Genomic DNA, 26,507 nt, shown 5'->3' with positions numbered 1-26,507 from the left:
TCAAACAAGGGCTTAATATGTAAACTAGGGGGATTAATTTTTTTGAATAATGCTATGTAGCATCATTCTTAATGTCAATCTATGTGGCAATGAAACTCATCATTTTATTGTGTAATGAAGTTTTGAGGCATTCTAATTTATTGGACAATGAATTTGTAAGATTTATTGTCATCTAAACTGGTGTTAAGTATCAGTACTGCTACGTAGCATTACCATACTCTTCTATACCCCTTCAGTCCTTCGGGAGTACATCAAATAATTTTAAACTACCAAGTATTTGGTTCTTATAGAGCTAGCCTTCAATTTATTTATTGATATCGTTACTTAATCCCCGCTCCCTCCATCGGGTGGCGATTGGACCAAAAAATCATTCGATTGCAAGAAAAAAAATTATTATACACTCAGCATCCATAAATATGTCAAATCACTTTATTCTTCTTTCTTTCTCTTGGCATCAATCAGTTATTTTCGAGTGTCTTCTTGGTTTGATCAAATAGTCACAATTTGAATCAAACGTCTTCATTGTATCCTGAGAGAGATTTTCTATCATACCCCAATTGTGACTTTGTTGGATAGGGGAGAAATATCTCTTCAAAGATAACGTTTTTTCGTGCTTTGGAGTTCATTAAGTATTCAGATTTCCCTACATTTTTCTCAACATTAATTTAGACAAAATGGTATGTACTTGAACTTGGAGAATAATTTGTTTCATGAATTGACGAATGGTTTTGAAAATAATTAAGTTTGCATGAATTTTAATAATTTATTTACTCCTAAACTAATTGAATAGTTCACATATGAACTTGGGAGAAATAACCTCTTTCGAGAAACCAACCCCACCAATTACATATGTACATACTTTCCAGTGTAAGGAAAATGCTATAAACACGGGTAGAGGGTTTTAAAGGAATTAATTGTTAATTATTGAGTATATGGATGTTTAGGGAATTTGAGAAAAATTTTAATTTAAAAACTAATACATATAGAAAAATGAAAAGTAAGGTAAAAACGAACAATAGGATATTAGTGAAATAATTGAATTATAGTAAGGATAAAATCATCCAACAAATGATTCTCCCTTGATGTAATATTTATATTTAACTAGTTAGAGTTGAACGTACATTGAACATTACTTTGAACTACTTTATAAGTGTTGTAAAAGTAATAATTGATAACAATTTATTAGGAGGATTTGACGAGTTTTAAACGAACTAAAGAAAATAAAATTTAGGATATAAATTTAAGAGAAAATTTTTTTAATATCAAATCTCAACTTCTATGATTCATATTTTTTCTATGATGATGAAATGCTACAAATGAGCAACCTTTTTATACTAAATTTGGTACATAAAAATTAATTACAAATACATGATTAAACGCCCATTAAAATTTTCTAGATATAAGAATAGAAATGAATCCATTAATAATAACTCTATAGTCATGTAGATCAATATTCATCAAGTTAAGATTCATCGACTTTAAATTAATGTGAATGTTAATTAATTAAGAATTAACAACATTAAATTCATACACGACATTAATTTTGTAGTAGTTATTAAATATTGAAAAACGAAAAATAAAGTATTATTAAAATAATTGAATTGTAGTGGGATTAAAATCGTTCGAAAAATAATGTGTGTGTATCTGTAAATGAGATGGTTAATTGTCCATTACTTTTATAACACGTTATCAATAAGAAGTTTTAGCCAACCGAGTTATCAAATGTCATTCAAATATAAATATAGAATTCTAGTCAATTAATTTCGAAATACATAATTTTTTCTATGCAAAAGAAAAGAATAGATGAATAGAATCTCTCAACTTTTTCATAACAATATATCGTTATATGTTATTCAATTTGGTTATATCATTTTGAACATATCAATTAGTATTACGTTATATTTGTTTCCGAATAACTACGTTTATAAGATTTAAGAATACTATATTCTCATAAAAAGGAACGAATTATACATATCAATGCTTCAGATAAATGTTGTGCCGTGAAGCACAAAATTTATCCTTTTTTTAAGAAAAATATAATGTATTTTTCTATAGATAATTAGAAGAATATTTCATTATCGTACATGAAGAAGCACACATTATATTACGTTAATTAATATTTCAGTAAAATATTACTTAGTCTTAAAAATCGTAATTTTGGAATAATTAAGAATATTATTATATTTCTTCCTATGAGCAAATATTTATACAGTTTAATATTTTAGAATAATTTGTTATTGCTTTGAAGAAGTAATATTTTATATTTGATATCGTGATAGAATATTATTTGCCCAGGGAAAGAATTTCATTACAAGTTATAATAATCTAGACCTTACCCACCACATCTAGACCATTCAGGATCTGCCATCGGAAAATAAGAATTTGGGTTCACACAATACCTACAATATAATATTATGAACGGAGTGATTTTAAGAATTGATTTTTTGATCGTTAGAAAAAAAGTGGGGTTCATCTGTGAGAGAAATAAGTCAAATGTGACGATTGAAAAAGTGAAATAACGGTCAAAAAAATCAATTTTTTTGGAGAAAAAATCACTCCCAAACAGGTTGTATGTATCAGCGTGCACTAAATAACTTTGTTTGATAAAAAATTTTAGGCCCTATTTGGGAGTGATTTTGAGAATTGAGTTTGTAACCGTATGGGAAAAGTGGGGACCACCTGTGAGAGAAAAAATCAAACTTTACGACTGAAATAATGAAATAACGGTAAAAAAATCAATTTTTTTGTGGTAAAAAATCACTCTCAAACAAGCTCTTAATAAATTTTCAACTGATTAAATTTCAATTTTATCTATATATTTCAAGAGATTTACAACTTTTATCAATTTTCGACCACATATTTCATTAACTTTTATCAAAATTTGTTAAAACATTTTTAAAAACCTTCATCATATAACCTTAAATAAAAACTTCATCATATAAACTTAAATATAATAATTAATGTATCTTTGATGCCCACTTATTTAGAATTTTGATGGCTGAGATCAATTTCATCCCTAAAAAATGTACCTAAAATTTGCAAATAATCAGATGCACGCATGTACAAATATGAATCCGGCTTTTCACAAGTTCTCTGGAAACTGCATTAGTCGTACGTATGGGTACTAACCCTTTTGAGATACTCAACTCCAAGAAAGAAAATACATGCATAAGAATTTATTTATCTATTTTATTTTTTAGTTAAGAAGAGAAATTTAGTCCGAATATTATCGAGTCTTGTCTATATATATGGCTGCAAGATACCCCTAAGAAAAAAGTTGGGAGTCTTTCTTGGTGGCTTTTCCAGTAACTTAGCAATTCCTTGTTCTTTTTCCAAAACCGGCCAAAGCTAGCCTCGTACGTCATGAATTTCTCAATCTCACTTGCACAATTTTTAGTTATTTGACTTGGATAAAATTGAAAAGAGAAACTTGTGATAAAATATATCGCATGCGTCTTTCACATGACTTAAAATTTTAACGCAAAACTATAATATGTATATCCAACAATCTACGTAATTCAAAAACCCTCAAAACCTGAATTTTGGATGTTGGGATCTAAAATCCGAAATCCAACTCTAATTTTTCCTTAAATATTAAACAGAGGAAATTTCACAAAATGTCCATTTTTACCTAATCATTTGCAAAAATGTCTAATTTACAAGAATTTAGACCAAAATACCCTTATTAACAATTTATAATTCCACATTAAGACAAACAAATGGACATTCTTGCAATATTGTTATTGGCCAATAAAATTTTGACATATAACCCGTTATATTTATTTCAAAAAGTATACATATCAAATCACAATAAATGCTATGTTTTTCATTGATTTAGAAATGTCGAGAATGACATTTTTAAATGTAGAGAAATGTCATGTTCAAAATGAAATGTCATTTTAGACAAATGAAATGGTGTTAAATGTCGAGAATGACTTATGAAATGTCGAGAAACATTATTTTAATGTAGCTTCTCATGGAAGCCACTTCTCAAAATTCGTAATAAATTGATAAAAAAAATCAAATGTCAAGAACAACATTTAAAATGTCAAGAATACCATTTCAAAATGTAGTTTTTCATTAAAGGCATAATAGATAAGTTGACACTAAATTCAAATGAATGGACATTTTTCAACTCATGCCCTTGAAATTGGACATTTTTGAAAGAGTAATGCTATTCGTAATCGCTCACTGCGGTAGTCGTCCTACGTGGCATACACATGACATGTGATTATTTGATACATTAATGTGGTAGTTTTTTATTCATTAATGTATCAAATAACCATCTGTAATATGTGTATGCCAAATAGGGCGATTGTTGCAATGAGCGACTGCAAATAGCATTATTCTTCTTAAAAATGCCCCTATGAAATAATTAAATAGCCCACAAATGAACAAACACCAAGTGGGGTTTGGCCCTTTCTATTACCCAATGACAAGGGCTTTCTCACAAGCCACAAACATCATATATCCCACATACCAACTTGATTAAAAATAACACCATAATTTTTTGGGGCATTTGCCACGTGCCATTATATAGTTAAACGGCCTAGAACTTTTTTATTTTTAAATAGAGACAAGTTGGAAAAGTGAGGTGGTGCAAGAAGTAGGAAGGATTTTTAAATAGAGACAAGTTGGAAAAGTGAGGTGGTTCAAGAAGTAGGAAGGATTAGGATGACACGCAGGAAATTGTTGGACAAACCGGGTCAAGATTTGACCCGTATAGGTGTCGGTGACCTCTAAGGGTCATATCTATTCCAAAACGACACTTGCTCCAGATAGGGTTTATCCATAATCCTTGTCAGTACTTTAAGAAATCCAAAAAGCCACGTCAGAAAATAACAAGAACTTATAGACATTTTAAAATTTCGTGTATGTTTTAAAATACCAAAGACCAAATCGAACAATTGACATATTTTTAGCATTGTAAACAAATGTGGCAGCTCCTTCGATTGCACTCCTCGATTTGTGCCAAACGGATAAATGCGTAGTCCCTTTGTGCATTTGTATAATGCTTCCTAACATTCTTGTTCTGATTATGTTATTAATAGAAGATGCTTTTTATGACAAATATGCATGTATATTAGGTAGCACAAATTAAGAATCGATGACTCGTTACTTTGTTATAATCAATTATGTCTTTTTTCGGCATTAATCATTATGTATGTATCAATATGCCATTTGATTGGAAAGTAGGTCCCGACCTCTTGTCGTCATCTTAGGTGACCCCAAAATCTCTCTTAGTCCCTTTGGTTGATGTCTCGGACCACAACAACTAGCTATTTTCATTAGTTTTATTCGATACTTTCGATCCAATCTCAATAGTATACTGAAATTAGTTCTGATTTTTATTTAACTGGAAGAATGTACTTGAAGTCCCGTAGTTTTGTTCATGATACATTGGATCTTGATAAAGTTTGATGGCTAGAATATTACTCGTGAGTCGTAATTGTTGGGCAATTACTCCTTGTTGCAAGAATAAATTCAACAATCCAAGTAACTAATTAGAGTGATTAAATATGAAAGTAAATGATCAAAGCAAAATAAGAGAGCACAATATCAAATTTTTGTGGCAAAAAGCTTTTAGTGTAGAGGAAAAAAATTATAGGGTAATTCGGCCAAATCCACTATAATAAACAGAGAATACAATGGTCAAGTTTATGCCAAAAACTCAAGTTCTCAACAAGTTAGAAATACAGCAATAATCAATCTCCAAGATAACAAATAATCTCATAACAAATCATCAATTTGACCTGTGATATATACACTTTGAATATTACACCTCTACAGTACAAAAAATGTACCACTTAGAGAAATCCCCAATTGTATTGTGTAGAGAAATACTTATGTGAAATCCACAATAAAAAAATTGAAAGAGAAAACCTTTTTCTTTTCTCTCTCCACTCTTGTAGCATCTATTGTTTTATTCTATTTTGTAGCATGTTTTCTTCTCACATAGCAGCCCTCAATTTTTGTATATATTAATAAGTAGCCACGATTTTTTTTATTAAATGTAGTCATAATGTGACCTACAAGACATTTTGGTGGATTTAGACCAAGTATTGCTCATTGGCTGGAAGACTATATAACAATTTCCCCCTCCGGCCTATTGAGAAAGGAGAATATCCTTTAACTGATTAGTTAGACTCCATGTTGACTAGCTAGGCACAAAATCAAGCTTTTCTCAGGTCACAACATTTGTCATCATATCAACTGGATTCTCTTCAGTGTGAATTTTTTTTTCAAACAATATCAATTGTTCCTCCCCTATTTGTCGTAGCTAATAATATCTCACACTAATGTGCTTCGTCTGAGAATGATAAGTAGCATTCTTGCTCAAGTCTCATGTGTTCTGACTATTACAATTAACTACATACCCATCTTGTTTCAAACTCAAATCTTAGAAAATTCGTTCATCCAAAGCATTTCTTTCGTTGCTTCAGTTGCTGCAATAAACTCAGTCTCAGTTGTAGATAAGACAACACAATTTTATAGTTTTGATTGTCATGAAATAGCCCCTTGCAAAAGTAACCAAATGTCATGAAGTTGATTTTCTACCATCAAGATCATCAGCCGTATCTGTACTTGTAAGGCCCTCTAGAACTAATTTTGAATCTCTAATATTCAAGTACATCTTTGAAGTACCTCTCAAGTATCTAAAGATCTATTTCACTGTCTCCCAATGATCTTTACCAGGTTAACAAGAAACCTATTGACTACCTCAATTGTATAAGCAATGTCTAGCCATGTACAAGCTATAACATACAAAAAATTCTCAACCGTAGAGGAGTAAAGAATCTCTGCTATTCTTTATTTATCTTCGTTCTTAGTAGGATAAGTTACCTCAATTTGAAGTGACTACCAGGTGGTGTCCCAGTTGATTTAGCATTCTTCACGTTAAACTTTACAAGCACTCTTAGTCTCTTTATCTGGATTTTATAATTGAAAAGATAAAGTAATCCTCTGAGTTAAGTTAGCTGTTTTGCATTCTAATTTTGGGAATTTATTTTAGCCTTTTTAAACATGATGAAAGTCTTTTTAATTATATTCTTAAGCTTTTCTTAGAAGGTTAAGAAAAAAACTAAGAGAGAGTTAAAAAAAAAAAAAACCTAAAGAAATTGATTTATTTAATAGTAAAGTACTCTAAGGGCATTACTAATATATTGTTTTTAAGTTCTAAAATTTTATGCCATTAGATAATTATACTTCATCTACTTTATTTTGTTGTTCAGTAGAAAGTTTTAAAAAGTTTATTAATCCTTGTTTAGAACATAGAGAAATTGGAAGATTAACTGTTATAAAAAGTCACATATTATTCATATTAGATAGAAATGGATATGACTCTTCTTTATAGATCAAGAAGCAAATCACTAAACTTTCTATTTCTCAGTATCTGAGTTTCTTGATAGAAGTTTCTAAAGATTGTAAGAAAAGGCGTTAAAAAAAATATATTATAGGAGAAAATAAAAGCAATATTAAGATTCATTTTTTTAGAGATAAGATTTTTCTAAAAAGCTTTACGTAAACATTTTTAAAGTCTCATAGTCACACTCCTACATATATACATACACTCCAAGCACATCTATCTCCAGATACACATTTAAGAATATTGGCAATGTATGTTACTGTCATCGAATCATTCATCAAATAATCTAGAAAAATGAAAATTTAATAAAGGAAAGGAATACAAGACTGCATTAGATGCTAACATTTCCGTGACAAAGCAATAGGACCAACTCAAACTTTGTAATTTATAAAGATCGATATAATATTAATGAAAACAGTCATAAAAAACATGACATATGTTGGAAGAATTTTGTGAATAGTGACGCCAAAAAAAAAATAGTGATGGTTTGTGAATCCGTGCCGAAAATTGGACAGAGTAACGGTAAAGAAAACACAAACAAGAAGAAGAAGAAAGTAGGGACAAAGCCGAGGCAAGAGTTGGACTCTTTGTCCTTAAGTCGAATTTGCCCCGCAACGGTGCCTACGGATTTCGGCAATCGACTCCCAAGATACAACGGCTACACTTGTGTTTGAAGCACTCCAAAACACAAGTACAACGAACCAAATTTAGGCTTATGTACTCCAAGGATGAAATGAAGGAAAATCAAAATAAACGAAATGATTTTGATTTTGGATAGAAGAGAGGATGAGAGATGTTTTGCATATCAAATTGTGAGGAATAGGACACTCAAAGGGTCCTATTTATAGACCATGAAAGGGTGTGGACGAAATGGTTGAGGCCAAACCATGCACCCTTTCCAAACAATGCACCTTTATGAAAATGTGTCTATTCACTAATGGTTGAGGCCAAACCATGCACCCTTTCCAAACAATGCACCTTTATGAAAAGGTGTCTATTCACTGATTTTCGTCATTTTTCGTAATTTCTCATTCATCCGATATTGGTTTTTCGAAATGCCAAATATACCCTTCAATACATGCAGAGAAATCAAAATTCTCTTTCGGGGGCGTTGCCCCCTCGACCCCCCGCGACCTGACCGGGCAAGTCGATCCCCGTTTATGCGCCCCGAAGTGGCGAAGTGGCAAACAATTTTGCCTAAACGGATTGAGTCGAGCTTTTGAGTATTTGGCCGGGCAAACAATTTTGCCTAAACGGATTGAGTCGAGCTTTTGAGTATTTGGCCGAAGTCGATACGAAGTCACTTTAATCGATTTTCAATTCTCGATTTATTTAACCAATATCCAACAATCCCCCACATGAATGAAAATTCCTCGATATGCGCAACACAATGCGAATGCAATGCAAATGAAATGCAGACTCTAACAAATGGAGTACACACGACAAGTCATAGCATCAAGATAGGTAGCTTGTGGCCTTGAACCTTCTTTAGTTGAATACAATCGGATTTACTATGCTAGTTGGGGAACCCGATGTCTTGAACCATCCAGCCGTTCGTGTAAAACCAAACAACTGTACCAACACCATGACTCATCTAACCTATTCGGTTCTCATGGTTGAGTCCATTTTGGCCCTGGACAACTCTTGGTTTCATAAGTGCTCTAAGAGAATTAAGCCTCGAATTCTCGTAGAAATGGCCCCACTTCACACTTATATAGGTGATCTCATACCTTTCTATCTCAAGGTTATGAATCATTAAAAGTATATATATGTATACTTATCCTTATACACATTTTACATAGCACTTTAAATTTTAGGAATGGGAATAAGTGCTTTATTCCGAATCATTTATGGCTTAGTTGTCCCATTGAACCAAGATCTTGGGATCTCCAATCTACAAGGTTGGGTTTCCGTCATAGTAATTCTATTCAATAGGCTTTAGGCCCATTCCCCTCGAAAGATGGTATACTTGATCTCTTGCAAGTCCTTTCGTCAAAGGATCAGCCAAATTTTCTTTTGACTTCACATAGTTAATAGAGATTATACCATTCGATATTAACTGTTTAATGGTATTATGTCTTCGACGGATATGTCGAGACTTACCATTATACATACTGTTTTGTGCCCTTGCTATTGCCGACTGATTATCGCAATGTATATTAATCGCAGAAACCGGCTTTTCCCAACGTATTTCAAGATTATGCAATGTTGCGATTGCAATCAAGACACGTATAGACGTAATTCTTGTAACAGGTGAATAGGTATCAAAGAAATCTAGTCCTTCTTTTTGTCTATACCCTTTGACTACTAATCTAGCCTTGTATTTATCAATTGATCCATCCGACTTCAATTTCTTTTTCAAGATCCATTTACAGCCTAAAGCTTTGTTTCCCGGAGGGAGTTCAACCAATTCCCAAGTATGGTTACTCATGATGGATTCAATTTCATTGTGTACAGCTTCTTTCCAAAAAGGAGCTTCGGGACAGGACATTGCTTCATCAAATGTCCTAGGATCATTTTCAAGTAAATTGGTTACGAATTCTGGACCGAATGTCTTTGGAATTCGTTGCCTTTTACTACGTCTCGGTTCTTCATTTACTTGAAGATCATCATTCTTTCCACGTATGTTATCATAAGTTCGTTTATTTGAACTTACTTCCTTTTCTTTACACGAAAAACTGTCTTCAAAGAAGGCCGCATTTCTTGATTCAATAATTATACCTACGTGTACATCAAGTACTTCGGATTTGTGAACCAAGAATCGATATGCACTACTATTGATAGCATATCCAATAAAGACACAATCAATTGTCTTTGGTCCAATCCTAACTTGTTTAGGTTTGGGTATTTGTACTTTCGCTAAGCACCCCCACACTTTGAGATATTTGTAGGAAGGTTTCCGACCTTTCCATAATTCGTAAGGTGATTCAACCTTATCTTTGTGTGGTATTTTATTAAGGATATGATTTGCAGAAAGTATGGCTTTCCCCCACAAATTTTGAGGTAAGCCCGAACTAATCAACATTGCATTCATCATTTCCTTTTAATGTTCGATTTTTGCGTTTAGCAATTCCATTAGATTGTGGTGAATATGGTGCCGTTGTTTGATGAATTATTCCAGATTCTGCACAAAATTCTTCAAACGGTGCAACATATTCTCCACCTCTATCACTACGAATCATTTTAATTCGTTTTCCAAGTTGATTTTCAACTTCATTTTTGTAGTGTTTAAACACTTCCAAAGCTTCATCTTTGCTTTTCAACAAGTACACATAACAGTACCTTGTACAATCATCTATGAATGTGATGAAGTACTTTTTACCACCCCTTGTTTGTACGAACTTCAAATCACACACATCCGTGTGAATTAGTTCTAATGGTGTGGTGTTTCGTTCAACCGAATGAAATGGTGTTTTGGCCGCTTTTGCCTCTACACATGTTTCGCATTTTCCATTATTAAAATGCATATTCGGAAGTAAACTTAAATTCATTAACTTTCGTATTGAATTAAAGTTTGCATGTCCTAATCTATGATGCCATAGATTACATGACTCAAGAATATAAACTGAAGATGACGTTTTATTGATTGTAGCATTTGGCACAACAGTTAGGACATTCATTTTGAATAGTCCATCTTTTACATAGCCTTTGCCTACATATATATCATTTTTGGTAAGTACAAACTTATCCGATACAAAGACTAGTTTAAAGCCATTCTTGCTTAACAAAGAACCCGACACAAGGTTCTTGCGAATATCCGGTACGTGAAGGACATTATTGAGGCTAAATTAAGGATATGATTTGCAGAAAGTATGGCTTCCCCCCACAAGTTTTGAGGTAAGCCCGAACTAATCAACATTGCATTCATCATTTCCTTTAACGTTCGATTTTTGCGTTCAGCAATTCCATTAGATTGTGGTGAATATGGTGCCGTTGTTTGATGAATTATTCCAGATTCTGCACAAAATTCTTCAAACGGTGCAACATATTCTCCACCTCTATCACTACGAATCATTTTAATTCGTTTTTCAAGTTGATTTTCAACTTCATTTTTGTAGTGTTTAAACACTTCCAAAGCTTCATCTTTGCTTTTCAACAAGTACACATAACAGTACCTTGTACAATCATCTATGAATGTGATGAAGTACTTTTTACCACCCCTTGTTTGTACGAACTTCAAATCACACACATCCGTGTGAATTAGTTCTAATGGTGTGGTGTTTCGTTCAACCGAATGAAATGGTGTTTTGGCCGCTTTTGCCTCTACACATGTTTCGCATTTTCCATTATTAAAATGCATATTCGGAAGTAAACTTAAATTTATTAACTTTCGTATTGAATTAAAGTTTGCATGTCCTAATCTATGATGCCATAGATTACATGACTCAAGAATATAAACTGAAGATGACGTTTTATTGATTGTAGCATTTGACACAACAGTTAGGACATTCATTTTGAATAGTCCATCCTTCACATAGCTTTTGCTTACATATATATTATTTTTGGTATGTATAAACTTATCAAATACAATGACTGATATAAAGTTGTTCTTGCTTGACACTAAGTTCTTGCGAATATCCATCACATGAAGAACATTGTTGAGGCTAAACTTCTTGCCCGATGTCATCTTCAAAATTACTTTGCTTTTTTTGAACTTCAAAGAATTTTCCATGAACTTTTTGCTCTGGGTTGGATTGTAGGAAGAGAACATTCCTTTATCGGCACATATATGACGGATAGCACTCGGTAAATACCCACCAATCTATGGGATTTTCAACATTGTTGTATTTTGAAATAACGATTGACAGGTTTATATCTAATATATAATTAGACATGGCATCAGATTTGGTGATATTTCGCTTGGGCTTGCTTCTTAGGTTTGCGACAATCAACCGAGCGATGTCCAGCCTTTCCACAATTGTAGCAATTGCCCTTGAACTTCTTTGCATTCTTCTTTGTAGATTCAACGGAATGCTTTCTCTTCTTTCCTTTGTTGTTGCTAGATTCTACCACATTTGCCTTTGCTTGTGGTATGCCATTCCCAACTCGTTTTTCCGAACTTCGGTTGTCTTCTTCAATCCTCAATCGGACCACAAGTTCTTCAATGTTCATCTCCTTGCGCTTGTGCTTGAGATAGTTTTTGAAGTCCCTCCACATGGGTGGAAGTTTCTCGATAATTGCAGCCACTTGAAATGATTCGCTCACGGACATATTTTCCGCATGAATGTCATGGAGTATGACTTGCAATTCTTGCACTTGACTGATGACGGTCTTCGAATCTACCATTTTGTAGTCCAAGAATTTTCCCACAATGAACTTCTTGGTTCCGGCATCTTCGGTCTTGTACTTCTTTTCCAAGGACTCCCATAGTTCCTTTGCAGATTTCTTGTAGCAATATACACCGTATAAGGCGTTGTCCAAGCCATTAAGAATGTAATTCTTGCATAAGAAGTCCGAATGTTTCCATGCATCTAAAGCAATAAAGATGCCCTATTGTTTTCCCCTTCTTGTATGGCGGGAGGATCTTCATTCAAGAATTTCGCCAAGTTGAGGGTTGTGAGATAAAACAACATTTTCTGTTGCCACCTTTTGAAATGAACCCCAACAAATTTATCCGGCTTTTCCCCATGTGAAACGGAGTTTGAATGTACGATAGTAGGGACACCCACAACATTAGTAGTAGTTGTATTCACAACGGGAGAAATCACTCCGGTAGGAACACTTCCTTCAGAAGTTCCCATGTTCGAAATTTCATTTGAAGTAGTATCGGTATTAAGAACCGTATTCATTTCTGTTTATGTAAAACAGAAGATCAACCAAAAATAGAAGTGAAGAAGAAGTTAAACTTAACAAGTTTAACCAAACAAGAATGTCACTTTCACAAAATATATATAACTTCGACTTAAGATTGTTGGAAGAATTTTGTGAATAGTGACGCCAAAAAAAAAATATAATGATGGTTTGTGAATCCGTGCCGAAAATTGGACAGAGTAACGGCAAAGAAAACACAAACAAGAAGAAGAAGAAAGTAGGGACAAAGTCGAGGCAAGAGTTGGACTCTTTGTCCTTAGGTCGAATTTGCCCCGCAACGGTGCCTACGGATTTCGGCAATCGACTCCCAAGATACAACGGCTACACTTGTGTTTGTAGCACTCCAAAACACAAGTACAACGAACCAAATTTAGGCTTATGTACTCCAAGGATGAAATGAAGGAAAATCAAAATAAACGAAATGATTTTGATTTTGGATAGAAGAGAGGATGAGAGATGTTTTGCATATCAAATTGTGAGGAATAGGACACCCAAAGGGTCCTATTTATAGACCATGAAAGGGTGTGGACGAAATGGTTGAGGCCAAACCATGCACCCTTTCCAAACAATGCACCTTTATGAAAATGTGTCTATTCACTAATGGTTGAGACCAAACCATACACCCTTTCCAAACAATGCACCTTTATGAAAATGTGTCTATTCACTGATTTTCGTCATTTTTCGTAATTTCTCATTCATTCGATATTGGTTTTTCGAAATGCCAAATATACCCTTCAATACATGCAAAGAAATCAAAATTCTCTTTCGGGGGCGTTGCCCCCTCGACCCCCCGCGACTTGACCGGACAAGTCGATCCCCGTTTGTGAGCCCCGAAGCGGCGAAGTGGCAAACAATTTTGCCTAAACGGATTGAGTCGAGCTTTTGAGTATTTGGCCTGGCAAACAATTTTGCCTAAACGGATTGAGTCGAGCTTTTGAGTGTTTAGCCGAAGTCGATACGAAGTCACTTTAATCGATTTTCAATTCTCGATTTATTTAACCAATATCCAACAACATACTAGTCAAATAGATTTGTGTGCTTCCCAAGTAATGGTAGAATATTCTCAACAAGCAGTTTATCATTCAGTTTCCTGTTAAGCAAAAAAACACTTTAGTACAATGACATGTTATAATTCATGATATGTAAAAATGGAAAGCACATACATGGCTTTGGAAGAAGAAGAAGAAGCAGAAGCTAAGTGCTCATTATCATCCTACAGATGTCTCACATAAATGTCCACTCAGAACACAATCATGGAGGTTTATGTAGAAATGAATTGAAAAGAAGACTAATAGTAACATCTAAACAATGGAGCTTTGTCCATTGGATTAAGGTTTTTTTCATAGTAAATTTCAAAAAGTAAAAATTCTATAATTAATAAATCCAAACAATTGAAAGATATCACAAAAATCAACTCCTTCATTTCAAAATTCCTAACTTGTTTTTCCGCTAATCATTTTAGCTTTGAATTGAACCATATAGTACGATTCAAATTTACCAATTAAGTAAAACTATAATTTAGCTAAGGAATACAATTCGTTAAGCAGAAAAGGGCAAATTATGACATCCAAATTAGGAGAAAGGCAATATATATAAATATATGAACCATTCATCGAACTAATACTAATACATGAATTCAAACATCAAGAAGCCAAAAATAACTTCCGATGTAAATTTCTTTACCAAGAAACTAATGTTTTCTTCCGAAAATTCGTAATTTGTACTAAAACAAAGAAGTATTAACATATATCATTAGCTTGAATTTGACAAATTTATAAATGATTTATTTATCAAAGAATTTTCTCAAACTAATTATTTTCTATTAAAGCTAAGTGCTTGTTTAGTAGAGAGTTGGTTAATTGATTTTTTGACCATTAGAGATAAAATTGGATCCTTGTGAAAGAAGAATTCAAAAAATGACGATTAGAATAGTGAAATAATAATAAAAAATTTGGTTTTAATTAAAATTTGTTCCAAACAAGTACTAAATATGTAGACATAGATTCACAATCAGATCAATTCAGAACCATAAGAAAGTTCATCAAATTCAAAAAATCCTTTAAACCCTTTAAAATACGAATTAAATACACTAGAATAAGAAATTATTTCAAACTAGAAAAGTTCAATTTTTTCACCAAATCGACAAAAACCCGAAAAAAATGATTTTTTTAAACAAAACATCACTTTTTTTGATTCCCAGGTGTCCACCTTACAGCGATTAATCCTGGGGTCTGCGATCCAGCCCCTCTTCACGCAGACCAGGTAAACCGCGGGTTGTGCCCCAAACTGGCCAGGGTCTAAGAGCCCCCCAACTGAACTGCCAAAGTGCCGAACGAGTCAAATCCATGTATGCACCTTGCCTTCCAAGGAACTCCTGCCTTCTAGGAGAAAGCCTTGCCTTCCAAGAGCCTCATGAATTGAACCCGCGACCTGTGAACTGCCCGACTTGAAGAGTTCCGTCCTTTGCCAATTGGGATGTGCCCCGAGGGGCAACAAAACATCATATTTGAAAATATCTTGGGAGGTTCTAGAGGCAAAACATCCCAAACCAAACCTGATCTCTTCCTGGGTGTTTGATCCATTGTCAACTCCATTACACTTTCCATTTCCATTACAGATCAATAAAAACCTTGTGATATAAAATTATCCAGAGAGAACTTGAATCACTCAATTATCACACTATCGGGAAGGAATGAAAAGAATATATAAAAAATCTAAAACTCACAAGGATGTATGCTACAGAACCAAAGAAGAAATACGTTGTCACAACCATCATGGGACAGAAGCTTTCAAGGCCGGACACTTGAACCATATTTGCTAAATCAAGGAACTGCAATATCATCATGACACGGCATTAATGCCAAGAAATTAGATGGAGTCCATACCCTCTGTTATAATGAAAGTGAAATTACTCATTTAGACAGAGAAATTACCCATTAGAGAAGCAAAAAATGAAGTTGCAGCACGATTTTCACAAAAAGAAGCGAAAAAGGTAGTTTCAAATGAATTTTCACCGAGGGTTTTGGTTGACCGCAGAGAGAGAAAATGAAAAAGGAAAAGTCAAAGAGAAAGAAATGTCAAGATCAAGAAATGAAGAGAAGAAAGGAAAAGACGGAAGCGTGGAGAATGGAGGAAAGGAGCATGGGAGTTAGCCTGAAAATATAGAGAAAGAGAAATAGAATAAAAAGAAATGGTTAAAAAATATGATATATATGACATAACATATGGTGCTTATGAATAGCGGCAAGCAAATTTTCTCTTTTTGTAGGGAAACAAAATTATAATACTAATTCATATGCATACATATGACATCAGCATAAGGTAAGGATGATGCATTATGAATAGTAACCAACTCTCCTCTTTTATATATTGCAGTGGTGTAGCCGTAATGTGACCTACAAGACATTTTGGTGGATTTGGACCAAGTATTCCTTATGGGTTGGAAGCCCATATAACAATAATCATATAATTAGTGAAACCCAGTCTCAATTTTTGTTGTTCTTTTGAAATTAAAGGGCTTAAGTTCATTGTTCAAGTTCACTCATTCATCCTAAATGATTTACTGACAACTAAATTGTATCAAATACTATGATGTTCTTGTTCTTCAGCTAGATATTTTTGAATAATAACCTTAAATGGGATTGGTATGTTATGTTGCAGAAAATTGAAACTAAAGGTCCAACAAGATACAAAAAGAGGAGACACGAAGTTGAGATTACTTGCGAGAAAATATCATCTCAGCCTAGGTAGCCAAGAGTGTATACGAACTATTACAATATGAGAAGCTTTTTTTGTTTTTTTCGTTTTGTTTTGTTTTGTTTTTTTTTTGATAACGGAGAAACCCGCAGCTGCTACCCTTCGGTTGTACACTGGGTAAACCCTCGGGCTGATGCAATAGTCTGCAAATCACGTCAGCCAGATAATACAGTATGAGAAGCTTCGAACTGGAGAAGTTAGGTCGAAGCTAACTGAACCTTGAGTCGACACATTTCTTCTGTCCTCCGCTTGTAAATTTGCTGCTGTAGTCATTCTTTGTTTCTTATGCACTTTGGTGATCCCTGTTTTATTTATAGGAGGGTCAACAACGAATGAAATAAGAATTTACAACATCAAAATACTTTTCTTTTGCAAATTGATAAAATACTTTTGCTAAACTTTTGAGACTAGTTTGATAGACCTTTACTTACGAGATTATGACACATAAAAGTGAGTCAATTTACTTGATGTAGGTTCGCTCCTCTTGACAGTCCTTTTCGAATTAATTTCTTTCTCTACTAACTTTTAGAAATTGTCATTAGACAACATTAAGGAACACAAAAACGTGAAATGTTTGTGACCTATCATTCTTCACCTTCTTTAGGCCGTAACTAGTAATGATATATTTGGTAACATGGATTAGACAAATACCCAACTAACCTAATACTACTTCTTTGTGGTTATGTGAATGTCCCATTTTTTGCCATAAATTTTGTGCCAGAAAGAAGTGATTTTTGTTCCATTTCTAATGCTGCCAAACTAGCCCATGCGTACTAAATTACTTATCTCCCTTTCTCGGGCTACGCACCTTGGATTGGATAAAATTTTGGATAAAATTGAAAAGGATACATGTGTGATGAAATTTGTTCATTGTTCTTCTCGACTTGTCCAATTTAACTTAAAAGAATGCTAAGCCTAGGTAGCATCAACCTCATCGCTTCATTGTCTAATGATTTGAAATGCATCCCATTAGTTGGACGATGAAATATTGGAGTTTAGTGTAATTTAAATTGAAATTGAGTACCATTCATACATTAAAATGTAGATAACACTTTTCTCATATGTTTATAACATGTTACAACTTAACAGAATGATAATTATAATAACTCATATATACATATTTGATGATGATTTAAATAAATTTAATGTCAAAATAAGGATTTTATGCTAATCGTAATTAAATATTAAATGAGTAAATAGCCGAAGTTAAATAAAATATTGTACTATAAAAGTTGGGTATTCGTGAACAAGAACCAAAAAAACATTTTCACCCAAATGAACAACAACAATGCTTCATATACATAATATTGTACAGTTTTGTGGACACTCTGCCACCTGTCAAGTTCCGTTTTGACAATTTAAAATAAAACAAACTTTTCATCAATCACACGTTGTCAACTCGAATGATGTGCACAATAATGTACAAAAAGAGTGTACAAGTGGTTTTATTCAATCAACAAAGTGACAAACATCCAATGTTGGTGACCTTTTCGGGTTGGGGCTCATTCTATTACACAATGACAAGTGATTTCCCACAAGCCCCATACAACAATATCCTACATTTTATAAACCAACTTGACCAAGAAAATCTGACCCATAATATTTTTTTTCTGCCTTTTCCACGTGGCATTATAGGATTGCACTACCTTTAACTCTCTCTTTTTTTAATATTTAAATTGAGACAAGTTGGCGAATTAGGATGACACATAGGAAATGGTTGATCAAACTGGGTCAAGATTTGACTCGTTAATGTGTTTTATGACCTCAAAATGACTCTTGTTGCATAAGGGGTTATCCATAAATCATTGTCGGCAATTTCGCAAATATAAATAGCCATGTCAGAAATACCAAGGCAAAATCAAATAGTAGTATGAAAATGGGTAGAATCGTCTAATACTAAAATAATTTACCTTGTTAAAAAATCAGAGTGAAACTGGCTTGATCTAATTTGGTCCACGGGTTGGCCCGCCAGATAAATGAATAGTGCTGAATTTGATTATCTATCTTGACGACTCATGAGTGCCGACCTAGTAGGTGGGTCCAAAGGATCGTGCAGCGTACCCTAGATATATTTTTAGATGAATTGGTTCAAATGGCTTTGAATCGACCTTGATTGTAGAAGGGCCGATCTAGCTTAGAACTACTCATTTTGACACTCATAAAATCAGACATGTACTTAAAATTTTTACAGTAAATGATTTGAGTAGAAGTTTTCATTTTTGTTTTTTTTTTGTCCCTTTCACCTGAGTTCTAGGTTCCACCACACATCTCCGGAGTCTCCTAGTTGTGAACTATTAATAGTGGTCGAAGCTCTTTATGCTTGGCTCCATTTGGTTACTTTCAATTTATTTATTTTGCTCTATCACTCACTCCTTTTAGTACATTTTTACTCGGTCTCATAACTCGAGATGAAGATCGAACAATTATTTCAAGCATACATGTACTCAACACCTTAGTCGTGGACGGACCATAAGTCACCCCACACGTCACAACACTCAGATTTTGCATATTACATGGCCTTTGAGAAGAATTATTGTATTACATGGCCTTTCATGCTAATTGGAGACATTGTAAGAAACTTCCATGTAGGGTCATGGTTGGGACCCACAAATCTTGTAGGCAAATTAACTTTCGCCTTTGTCTATAAATACGCAGCCACATTTCTTGTACTACGATAAACAACCTGAGACCGCAGTATTCATATTTGTTACAGATTATTCACATTTATTAGGAAAAAGTTACATTTGCGAAGTCCCAAAATCATGGTTCAATTGCAGAATCAATTTCTAGAAAATTCTCCTGTCGCCCGCAACGGACCTATGGTTGCCGAAGAATTGCCGGAGCCCGACGTTCAAATCATCACCTCCGGTGGCAGGAGTATCCCGGCGCACTCTAGAATCCTGGTATTTTTTCCTTTCTTAAACCCACAAAATTCAATCTACTGTTCGAAAATCTCAACTGGGTTTTTTATTTGGGGATTGGGGAAATTTTTTACAGGCTTCGGCATCGCCGGTGATGGAGAGATTAATAGCACGGCCGCAAAAGCGCTGGAGCTCTGATCGGAAAATTCCTATTCTTGGTGTTCCATACGACGCCGTTACCCTGTTCGTGCAGTTTCTTTATTCCTCCAAGTCAGTTTCCCATCCTCCACGCCAATTATTCTTTCTACCATTTTTAATTTGTCTAAGTTTATTTACTTTAATCGTGCTTAGCTTAAGCACCGATGTTAATAACCATACACGTCGCACATTCCACACCGATTCTCAATAAATTTTTATATTTTTATTATTTTATTTTTGTGTTTCGCGGCGAATTATGATGCTTCCAAGAACATAGGAATTTAATAAATTATTCGCGTGTTTATTTTTCATCAGGTGTAATGAGGAGCACATGAAGAAGTATGAAATTCACTTGCTGGCATTGTCACATGTATATTTTGTACCACAACTAAAGCAGAAATGTAAAAGGGGTTTAGCCGAGCGGTTGACTATCGAAAATGTTGTCGATATACTCCAGCTTGCTCGACTCTGCGACGCACCTGATCTTCACCTCAAGTGCTTGAAAGTGTTGTCGAATAATTTCAATGCTGTTGAGGAGACTGAAGGATGGAAGTTTTTGCAAAATCACGATCCATTGCTCGAACTCGAAATTTTACAATTCATGGATGAAGCCGAATCGGTATAGTCCTCGACACGTCCCTTCATTTGTTCATATTGTGTTTTGGTTATGTAATGCTGATTATCATATGAATTTGCTTTTGATAGAGGAAAAAGAGGTCGAGGAGGCACAGAGAGGAGCAAAGTTTGTATTTACAATTGAGTGAAGCGATGGATTGTCTCGAGCATATATGTACTGAAGGGTGCATGAGTGTCGGGCCATATGACATGGATACGAGTAAGAACAAGGGTCCGTGTAGCAAGTTCTCGACCTGTCATGGAGTTCAACTCGCGATTAAGCATTTTGCTACTTGTAAGAAGAGGGTTAACGGAGGGTGTTTGCGTTGTAAACGAATGTGGCAGCTCCTTCGATTGCACTCTTCGATTTGTGACCGAGCGGATGAATGTAGAGTCCCTATGTGCAGGTATAAGAAACACTTCCTAATATTCGTGTTTTAATTTTGTTATTAGTAGAATATTCTTTTACAATGTGTCTTAGGTAGCACAAATTAAGAATAGGTGATTCGTTTCATTTATTAGTATAATGGAAGGAAGGAAAAATAAGATGTCCATATCTCATTTGGTCGGAAAGTAGGTCCCGGCCTCTTATCATCTTAGGTGACTCCAAAATGTTTCCCCGGGCGATTAATAGAACTGATTTGGTCCTTTTCTGGTGAGATATTATTAGCATTCATTGGTTTCTCTTCTCTAAAGGACACCAAGTTAGCTGTAAGTAGGGCCGCAAATTTGTTCATCTCCCTTGGGTTTTTGTCACTCCCTGATAGCTGTTTTCAATAGCTTTGTTAGATATTTTGTGATTCTTTGAATGTGAAAAAGTGGTTGAAGTACCATTGTTCGTGATACATTGGATCTTGATGAAGCTCAATGCATAGAAAAGGACTTGTTAACCCGTCTGAATTTTAGGTAGATGTTAAAATAGGCCTAGATTATTGTTCTAGGGGCTCATTCGTCCTAATTGAGTCGAATGACAACTAAATTGTATCAAATATTTGGTACTATATCGTTCTTGTTTTTTGGTGAGATATTTTAATATAGTAGTTCTTCTAAAACCTTACGTGGGATTGGTTTGTTATGTTGCAGACAATTCAAATTGAAGGTCCAACAAGAAAGAAAACGAGACAGCACAAAGTGGAGATTACTTGTGAGAAAGGTCATCTTTGCCAAGGCCGTATCTTCCTTGTCTCTTGTCGAGAGGAAAAGAGAAGAGGAGCCAAGATTGACTATGAACTATTCCAGAATGGGAGGCTTTGAACTCTAGAAGTTAGATCGACCGAATCAAACCACTAGTAGATACACGTTTCCTTAGACTGAAATGTTAATTTTACTCTTAATTTTCTGTTTTAGTCATTCTTGCTTCTTTTGTACCGCTGTAGCCCCTTTTTTTATTATGGGAGGGGTCAGCAATAAAATAGGATTGACCACAACAGATCAAAATAGAGTTGCGGTTGCTTGTCAATTTACTTTTTCTCACTTATTTTATTTAAGTTATTTATTTTGCTTCTCCAATTGGCTTTCTTTTCTTTGAGAATAAATAGTCAAATAATGGTTCCTTTCTTGAAGGAAGATCCTAAAAAATTCTACAAAACTAGGTCAAAAGACTAGTTCTACGAGCGTTGTCAGATTAGAGTACTGAAATTTTTGAAAGGGTAAAACTCACCACGGGAGTCGTCTGACATTTATGTATTCAACTTACCATTTGTTGCACTCGTGTCTCCAATAATTTTAACATTGTCACTTGTGTCCTTAGCTAATGGAAAATGTTTAATTGAGAGTTAAATGGTTATACGACACTCACGTGATGTTGGATTAAAAAGATTAGATTCGTCGATTTTCGTGAATCCTATCCTCGACTTCATGTCATTGTTATGTCGTTGATAAAAGTCAAGATAATGTTTAAGATCTAGCTGTTATGTTAATGTAGCAACATTAAGATGACGACCAAATGATTATTGACAATTACTTTGTTAAGCTTTCTAATACAAATTATCTTCCTATTGGCTACTATTTCATCTGTCTCTATGCTTTGTTGATGTGATTAACGTACCGGCATCTAATAACTTCCTAAAAAACTTCTTATAAAACATATTTGAAATCGTGAAAGCTAGAGAATTTGGACAATAAACACATCTTAGTTGATTTCAAACAAACCCGTCAACATGATCATCTTCAAAGCAAATGCCCATAAATTCACATAGAGAATACTAAGAATTTTGAGCTTGCTACTCTAAAATATTAATATCAAGAATTTGACAAAATTACTGAAGAATCAACAATATTATTTCACACTATCATATTATTACGAATATCTAACTCAAATCGAGAATTGGAATTTAATAGTACCAAATCCCAATTCCAAATTGAATGTGGTCTATCAGAGTTCATCTTTGCGGGTGGATTTTTCATGTTGAATGTGATTATTTTTGGAAGATTTAATTGGATAAGAGGGTTCTATTGCTATACCACATAGTCCTTCCTTAGCTTTCACTCCACGTCCCATTCTAATATAACCCTTTTCTCCCCATTCAGGACCCCATGAATTCTTCACAATCCAATATTTTGTTCCATCAAGTGTTGTTCCATATCCCACAATCGCCACCCCGTGATCCAGCTCTGTCCCACAGTCGCCTTCAAACACCCCCTGTTGCACAAGTTGATCGGTCGGTCAAACCAAAGTCAAATCAATAAGAGGTTATACTTGAATCAATCGAGTGGTTTACCTCGGAGTAGAACTGGAAATCAGAACCTCCGGCGTCAATGGCAACTGATACGGGTTGATTCGCTACAGCTTTCAATAGTGCATCTTCATCGTTCGCAGGCACATCTTCATGCCCATCAATTGTCACGGCCGCAGAATTTTCCTGAAAAATTAAAATTTTATTCATTATACTGTCGAATTATATCCAGTACTATATATGAAACATTTGTGCGAGATAGTTTAATTACCTTTTTATAATTGCACCTTCCATCTTTAGCCGTGTAAGGATAGTTTTTCTCAGTTGTAATGCCTCCATTTTTCTTGATGAAGTCAAATGCTGAATCCATAAGCCCTCCATTACAACCTTGATTTTCAGTATTGTCACAATCAACAAGTTCTTGTTCAGACAACGAAACTAGGTTGTTTGTCCTAATCTGGTTTATTCCTTCAACTGCCACCACTGTTGAAAATGCCCAGCAACTACCTTTAAAATCAACAACAAAAAATTTAGATCTAGTTAGAGGTGTAAAACGAGCCAGATTGGACCCACGATCATCTTCTAAGCAAATGCTCATAAATTCACATAGAGAATACTAAGAATTTTGAGCTTGCTATTCTAAAATATTAATATCAAGAATTTGACAAAATTACTGAAGAATCAACAATATTATTTCACACTATCATATTATTACGAATATCTAACTCAAATCGAGAATTGGAATTTAATAGTACCAAATCCCAATTCCAAATTGAATGTGGTCTATCAGAGTTCATCTTTGGGGGTGGATTTTTCATGTCGAATGTGATTATTTTTGGAATATTTAATTGGATAAGATGGTTCTATTGCTATACCACACAGTCCTTCTTTAGCTTTCACGCCACGTTCCATTCTAATGTAACCCTTTTCTCCCCATTCAGGACCCCATGAATTCTTCACAATCCAATATTTTGTTCCATCAAGTGTTGTTCCATATCCCACAATCGCCACCCCGTGATCCAGCTCTGTCCCACAGTCGCCTTCAAACACCCCCTGTTGCACAAGTTGATCGGTCGGTCAAACCAAAGTCAAATCAATAAGAGGTTATACTTGAATCAATCGAGTGGTTTACCTCGGAGTAGAACTGGAAATCAGAACCTCCGGCGTCAATGGCAACTGATACGGGTTGATTCGCTACAGCTTTCAATAGTGCATCTTCATCGTTCGCAGGCACATCTTCATGCCCATCAATTGTCACGGCCGCAGAATTTTCCTGAAAAATTAAAATTTTATTCATTATACTGTCGAATTATATCCAGTACTATATATGAAACATTTGTGCGAGATAGTTTAATTACCTTTTTATAATTGCACCTTCCATCTTTAGCCGTGTAAGGATAGTTTTTCTCAGTTGTAATGCCTCCATTTTTCTTGATGAAGTCAAATGCTGAATCCATAAGCCCTCCATTACAACCTTGATTTTCAGTATTGTCACAATCAACAAGTTCTTGTTCAGACAACGAAACTAGGTTGTTTGTCCTAATCTGGTTTATTCCTTCAACTGCCACCACTGTTGAAAATGCCCAGCAACTACCTTTAAAATCAACAACAAAAAATTTAGATCTAGTTAGAGGTGTAAAACGAGCCAGATTGGACCGGCCACATTGTCAAAACAAGCGCGTCAGGTGCCTTAAGACTTCGATGACTTGACCTAATTTGTACCAGTATGCCTAGTTTTAGAAGTCTACATCTCAAGTGGGTCGTTTTTGGGGTGTGCTACTTGGACAATCCCGCCCAAAAAGGGTGCGACGCTGTTTGGACGGGGGATCGTCCAAGAGGAAAAACTCGTTGTTTATTAGTTTTCAAAATATGAGTTGTGACCGAAAGGGGGTCCGTCTGACCCAACCCACCTTACACTTGGTCTCACGGTCAAGTAAAATATATAGTTTAATTCGTTGAAAATACACTCGTGTGATAAGCTTACCACATTGGCCTTGATCCTTGATATCAGTGACAGCGCCTTTCTTCCTCCAATCAACAGAAGGTGGAACACTCTCTACATTCGCGTACATGAAAGTTCCATTTCCTTGTGAACCTCGGAGCATTCGATGATGCTTAATCTTAGATCCAGCATAAACACTTCTGAATTCATGGCTAGTCATGTCTGCAAACTTGTTGAGTTTCAACTTATAAGGCTTATCTTGCTTGTTGAAATTATGAACATAACGAGCATTGGCCTTGAACACATTGAAACGTCTATGCTTTTCATCTAAATTCGTTGAAACGGTGTGGTAGCTCCGCCACCTCTCGTACAAATCCAAAAGCCTCTCCTCCGTCTCGAGTTCTTTCTCGTGAAAATCGAAGCATATTCCGAGAGTGAAAACTAAAGCCAAAGAGAGGAAAAGTATGAAAATTTTCTTCATTTTGTAGTGATGAAAGTTGTCACAAGATGAGAATTTGTAAAATACAAAACACCTTTAAATAGAAGAGAGAAATCAATGAAATCACGAAGGGATGGAAGTGATGTATTCCTTACGGGAAATAACAATCGAGAATTTTGGATTGAGAGGTATGGAGAAGCAATTAATGGATATTAAACTTGTCTATACAAGCAAGAATTCTTATAATTGGTATAGTTCACACACAAAAACAAACTTTTAACATGGGGATGGGGTTATATGGGGTGTGTGTTCAACGTAAAAAAAAGTTAACTTTTATGTGATATTGGGAAAAAAAGGTCGGTGATTCAAGCATTAGCTATGTGGTTAGATTCCTTTTGGCGTGCTTTCTTGCAGTCAAAACCAAAGTTTTTGGGTCCATAATATTAGATATGATTGTATAATATGTGAAATAAATAAGATTTAAGATTATTTTGTAATTTAACGTTGTTCAATTGAGCTTCTATCGAGCATGTCATATTCGTTGATAACTGAAAAAGAAGATTTTGAAGTGCTTTATGGATGGAATAGTGGCAAAAGAACTAGAAAAGTAATGAGATTTGAATAATGTAATAAAGAAGACTCTATTAACATGTTCTTTGTTGTGTAGTCGAACTTATCAAGTATATCATGTTTCTCAACAACTGAAAATGAATATTTGAAATGCTTTGTGGAGAGAAAAATAACAAAAGGATGAGAAAAGTACGGAATATCTGCTTCCTTTTTAGTCTTCTTTTTGAATAAAATGACAATGTCTTTTTTGAATTTATGCAAGAATTTTTATTGT

The 26,507-nt window shown here is 34.5% G+C and overlaps 4 protein-coding genes across 5 annotated transcripts; 1 reads left to right on the top strand and 3 right to left on the bottom strand.

Annotated features, from left to right (window-relative positions):
• Window positions 1-15,214: 15,214 nt before the first annotated feature.
• On the bottom strand, window positions 15,215-16,347 carry LOC111367126. Of its 2 annotated transcripts, none has more exons than XR_002697718.1 (2): window positions 15,903-16,347; window positions 15,215-15,806 (listed from the first exon to the last, which is right to left on the bottom strand). XR_002697718.1 is itself a non-coding variant. In XM_022987851.1 (2 exons), the coding sequence occupies exons 1-2, from the start codon at window positions 16,020-16,022 to the stop codon at window positions 15,515-15,517; spliced, it is 381 nt and encodes a 126-aa protein (XP_022843619.1). In that variant the 5' UTR covers window positions 16,023-16,347; the 3' UTR covers window positions 15,215-15,514. The 2 variants fall into 2 exon arrangements, 1 of the variants encoding a protein (XP_022843619.1); XM_022987851.1 differs by having other exon boundaries at window positions 15,215-15,775.
• Window positions 16,348-19,622: 3,275 nt separating this feature from the next.
• Window positions 19,623-22,116, top strand: LOC111367125 (BTB/POZ and TAZ domain-containing protein 1-like). The gene is made up of 5 exons (XM_022987850.1): window positions 19,623-19,836; window positions 19,931-20,064; window positions 20,308-20,611; window positions 20,698-21,014; window positions 21,691-22,116. Exons 1-5 carry the CDS (start codon window positions 19,696-19,698, stop codon window positions 21,866-21,868), a joined length of 1,074 nt encoding a protein of 357 aa, XP_022843618.1. The 5' UTR covers window positions 19,623-19,695; the 3' UTR covers window positions 21,869-22,116.
• Window positions 22,117-22,742: 626 nt separating this feature from the next.
• Window positions 22,743-23,813, bottom strand: LOC111367124 (vignain-like). The gene is made up of 3 exons (XM_022987848.1): window positions 23,554-23,813; window positions 23,328-23,468; window positions 22,743-23,248 (listed from the first exon to the last, which is right to left on the bottom strand). Exons 1-3 carry the CDS (start codon window positions 23,650-23,652, stop codon window positions 22,982-22,984), a joined length of 507 nt encoding a protein of 168 aa, XP_022843616.1. The 5' UTR covers window positions 23,653-23,813; the 3' UTR covers window positions 22,743-22,981.
• Window positions 23,814-23,896: 83 nt separating this feature from the next.
• LOC111367123 (vignain-like) lies at window positions 23,897-25,815 on the bottom strand. The gene is made up of 4 exons (XM_022987847.1): window positions 25,267-25,815; window positions 24,641-24,876; window positions 24,415-24,555; window positions 23,897-24,335 (listed from the first exon to the last, which is right to left on the bottom strand). The coding sequence occupies exons 1-4, from the start codon at window positions 25,703-25,705 to the stop codon at window positions 24,069-24,071; spliced, it is 1,083 nt and encodes a 360-aa protein (XP_022843615.1). The 5' UTR covers window positions 25,706-25,815; the 3' UTR covers window positions 23,897-24,068.
• Between the last annotated feature and the right edge of the window lie 692 nt (window positions 25,816-26,507).

The sequence above is a fragment of the Olea europaea genome, chromosome 18 (genome assembly GCF_002742605.1).
Source record: "Olea europaea var. sylvestris chromosome 18, O_europaea_v1, whole genome shotgun sequence".
Classification (NCBI taxonomy): domain Eukaryota; kingdom Viridiplantae; phylum Streptophyta; class Magnoliopsida; order Lamiales; family Oleaceae; genus Olea; species Olea europaea.
Note: the sequence above shows the minus strand (reverse complement) of the source record. Positions and strands in the feature narration are given on the sequence as shown.

Bases quoted from the DNA above. Each gene is read 5' to 3' on its own strand.
- LOC111367126 (XM_022987851.1), bottom strand. From the start codon at position 16,022: ATGATGATATTGCAGTTCCTTGATTTAGCAAATATGGTTCAAGTGTCC. The intron at 15,776-15,902 runs GTGAGTTTTAGA...GGAAATGGAAAG, and splicing joins GTTCTGTAGCATACATCCTT to TGTAATGGAGTTGACAATGG.
- LOC111367125 (XM_022987850.1), top strand. From the start codon at position 19,696: ATGGTTCAATTGCAGAATCAATTTCTAGAAAATTCTCCTGTCGCCCGC. The intron at 19,837-19,930 runs GTATTTTTTCCT...AATTTTTTACAG, and splicing joins CGGCGCACTCTAGAATCCTG to GCTTCGGCATCGCCGGTGAT. The intron at 20,065-20,307 runs GTCAGTTTCCCA...ATTTTTCATCAG, and splicing joins CAGTTTCTTTATTCCTCCAA to GTGTAATGAGGAGCACATGA.
- LOC111367124 (XM_022987848.1), bottom strand. From the start codon at position 23,652: ATGGATTCAGCATTTGACTTCATCAAGAAAAATGGAGGCATTACAACT. The intron at 23,469-23,553 runs GTAATTAAACTA...TTAATTTTTCAG, and splicing joins GAAGGTGCAATTATAAAAAG to GAAAATTCTGCGGCCGTGAC. The intron at 23,249-23,327 runs GTAAACCACTCG...CTTGTGCAACAG, and splicing joins ATTTCCAGTTCTACTCCGAG to GGGGTGTTTGAAGGCGACTG.
- LOC111367123 (XM_022987847.1), bottom strand. From the start codon at position 25,705: ATGAAGAAAATTTTCATACTTTTCCTCTCTTTGGCTTTAGTTTTCACT. The intron at 24,877-25,266 runs GTAAGCTTATCA...TTGATTTTAAAG, and splicing joins CAAGGATCAAGGCCAATGTG to GTAGTTGCTGGGCATTTTCA. The intron at 24,336-24,414 runs GTAAACCACTCG...CTTGTGCAACAG, and splicing joins ATTTCCAGTTCTACTCCGAG to GGGGTGTTTGAAGGCGACTG.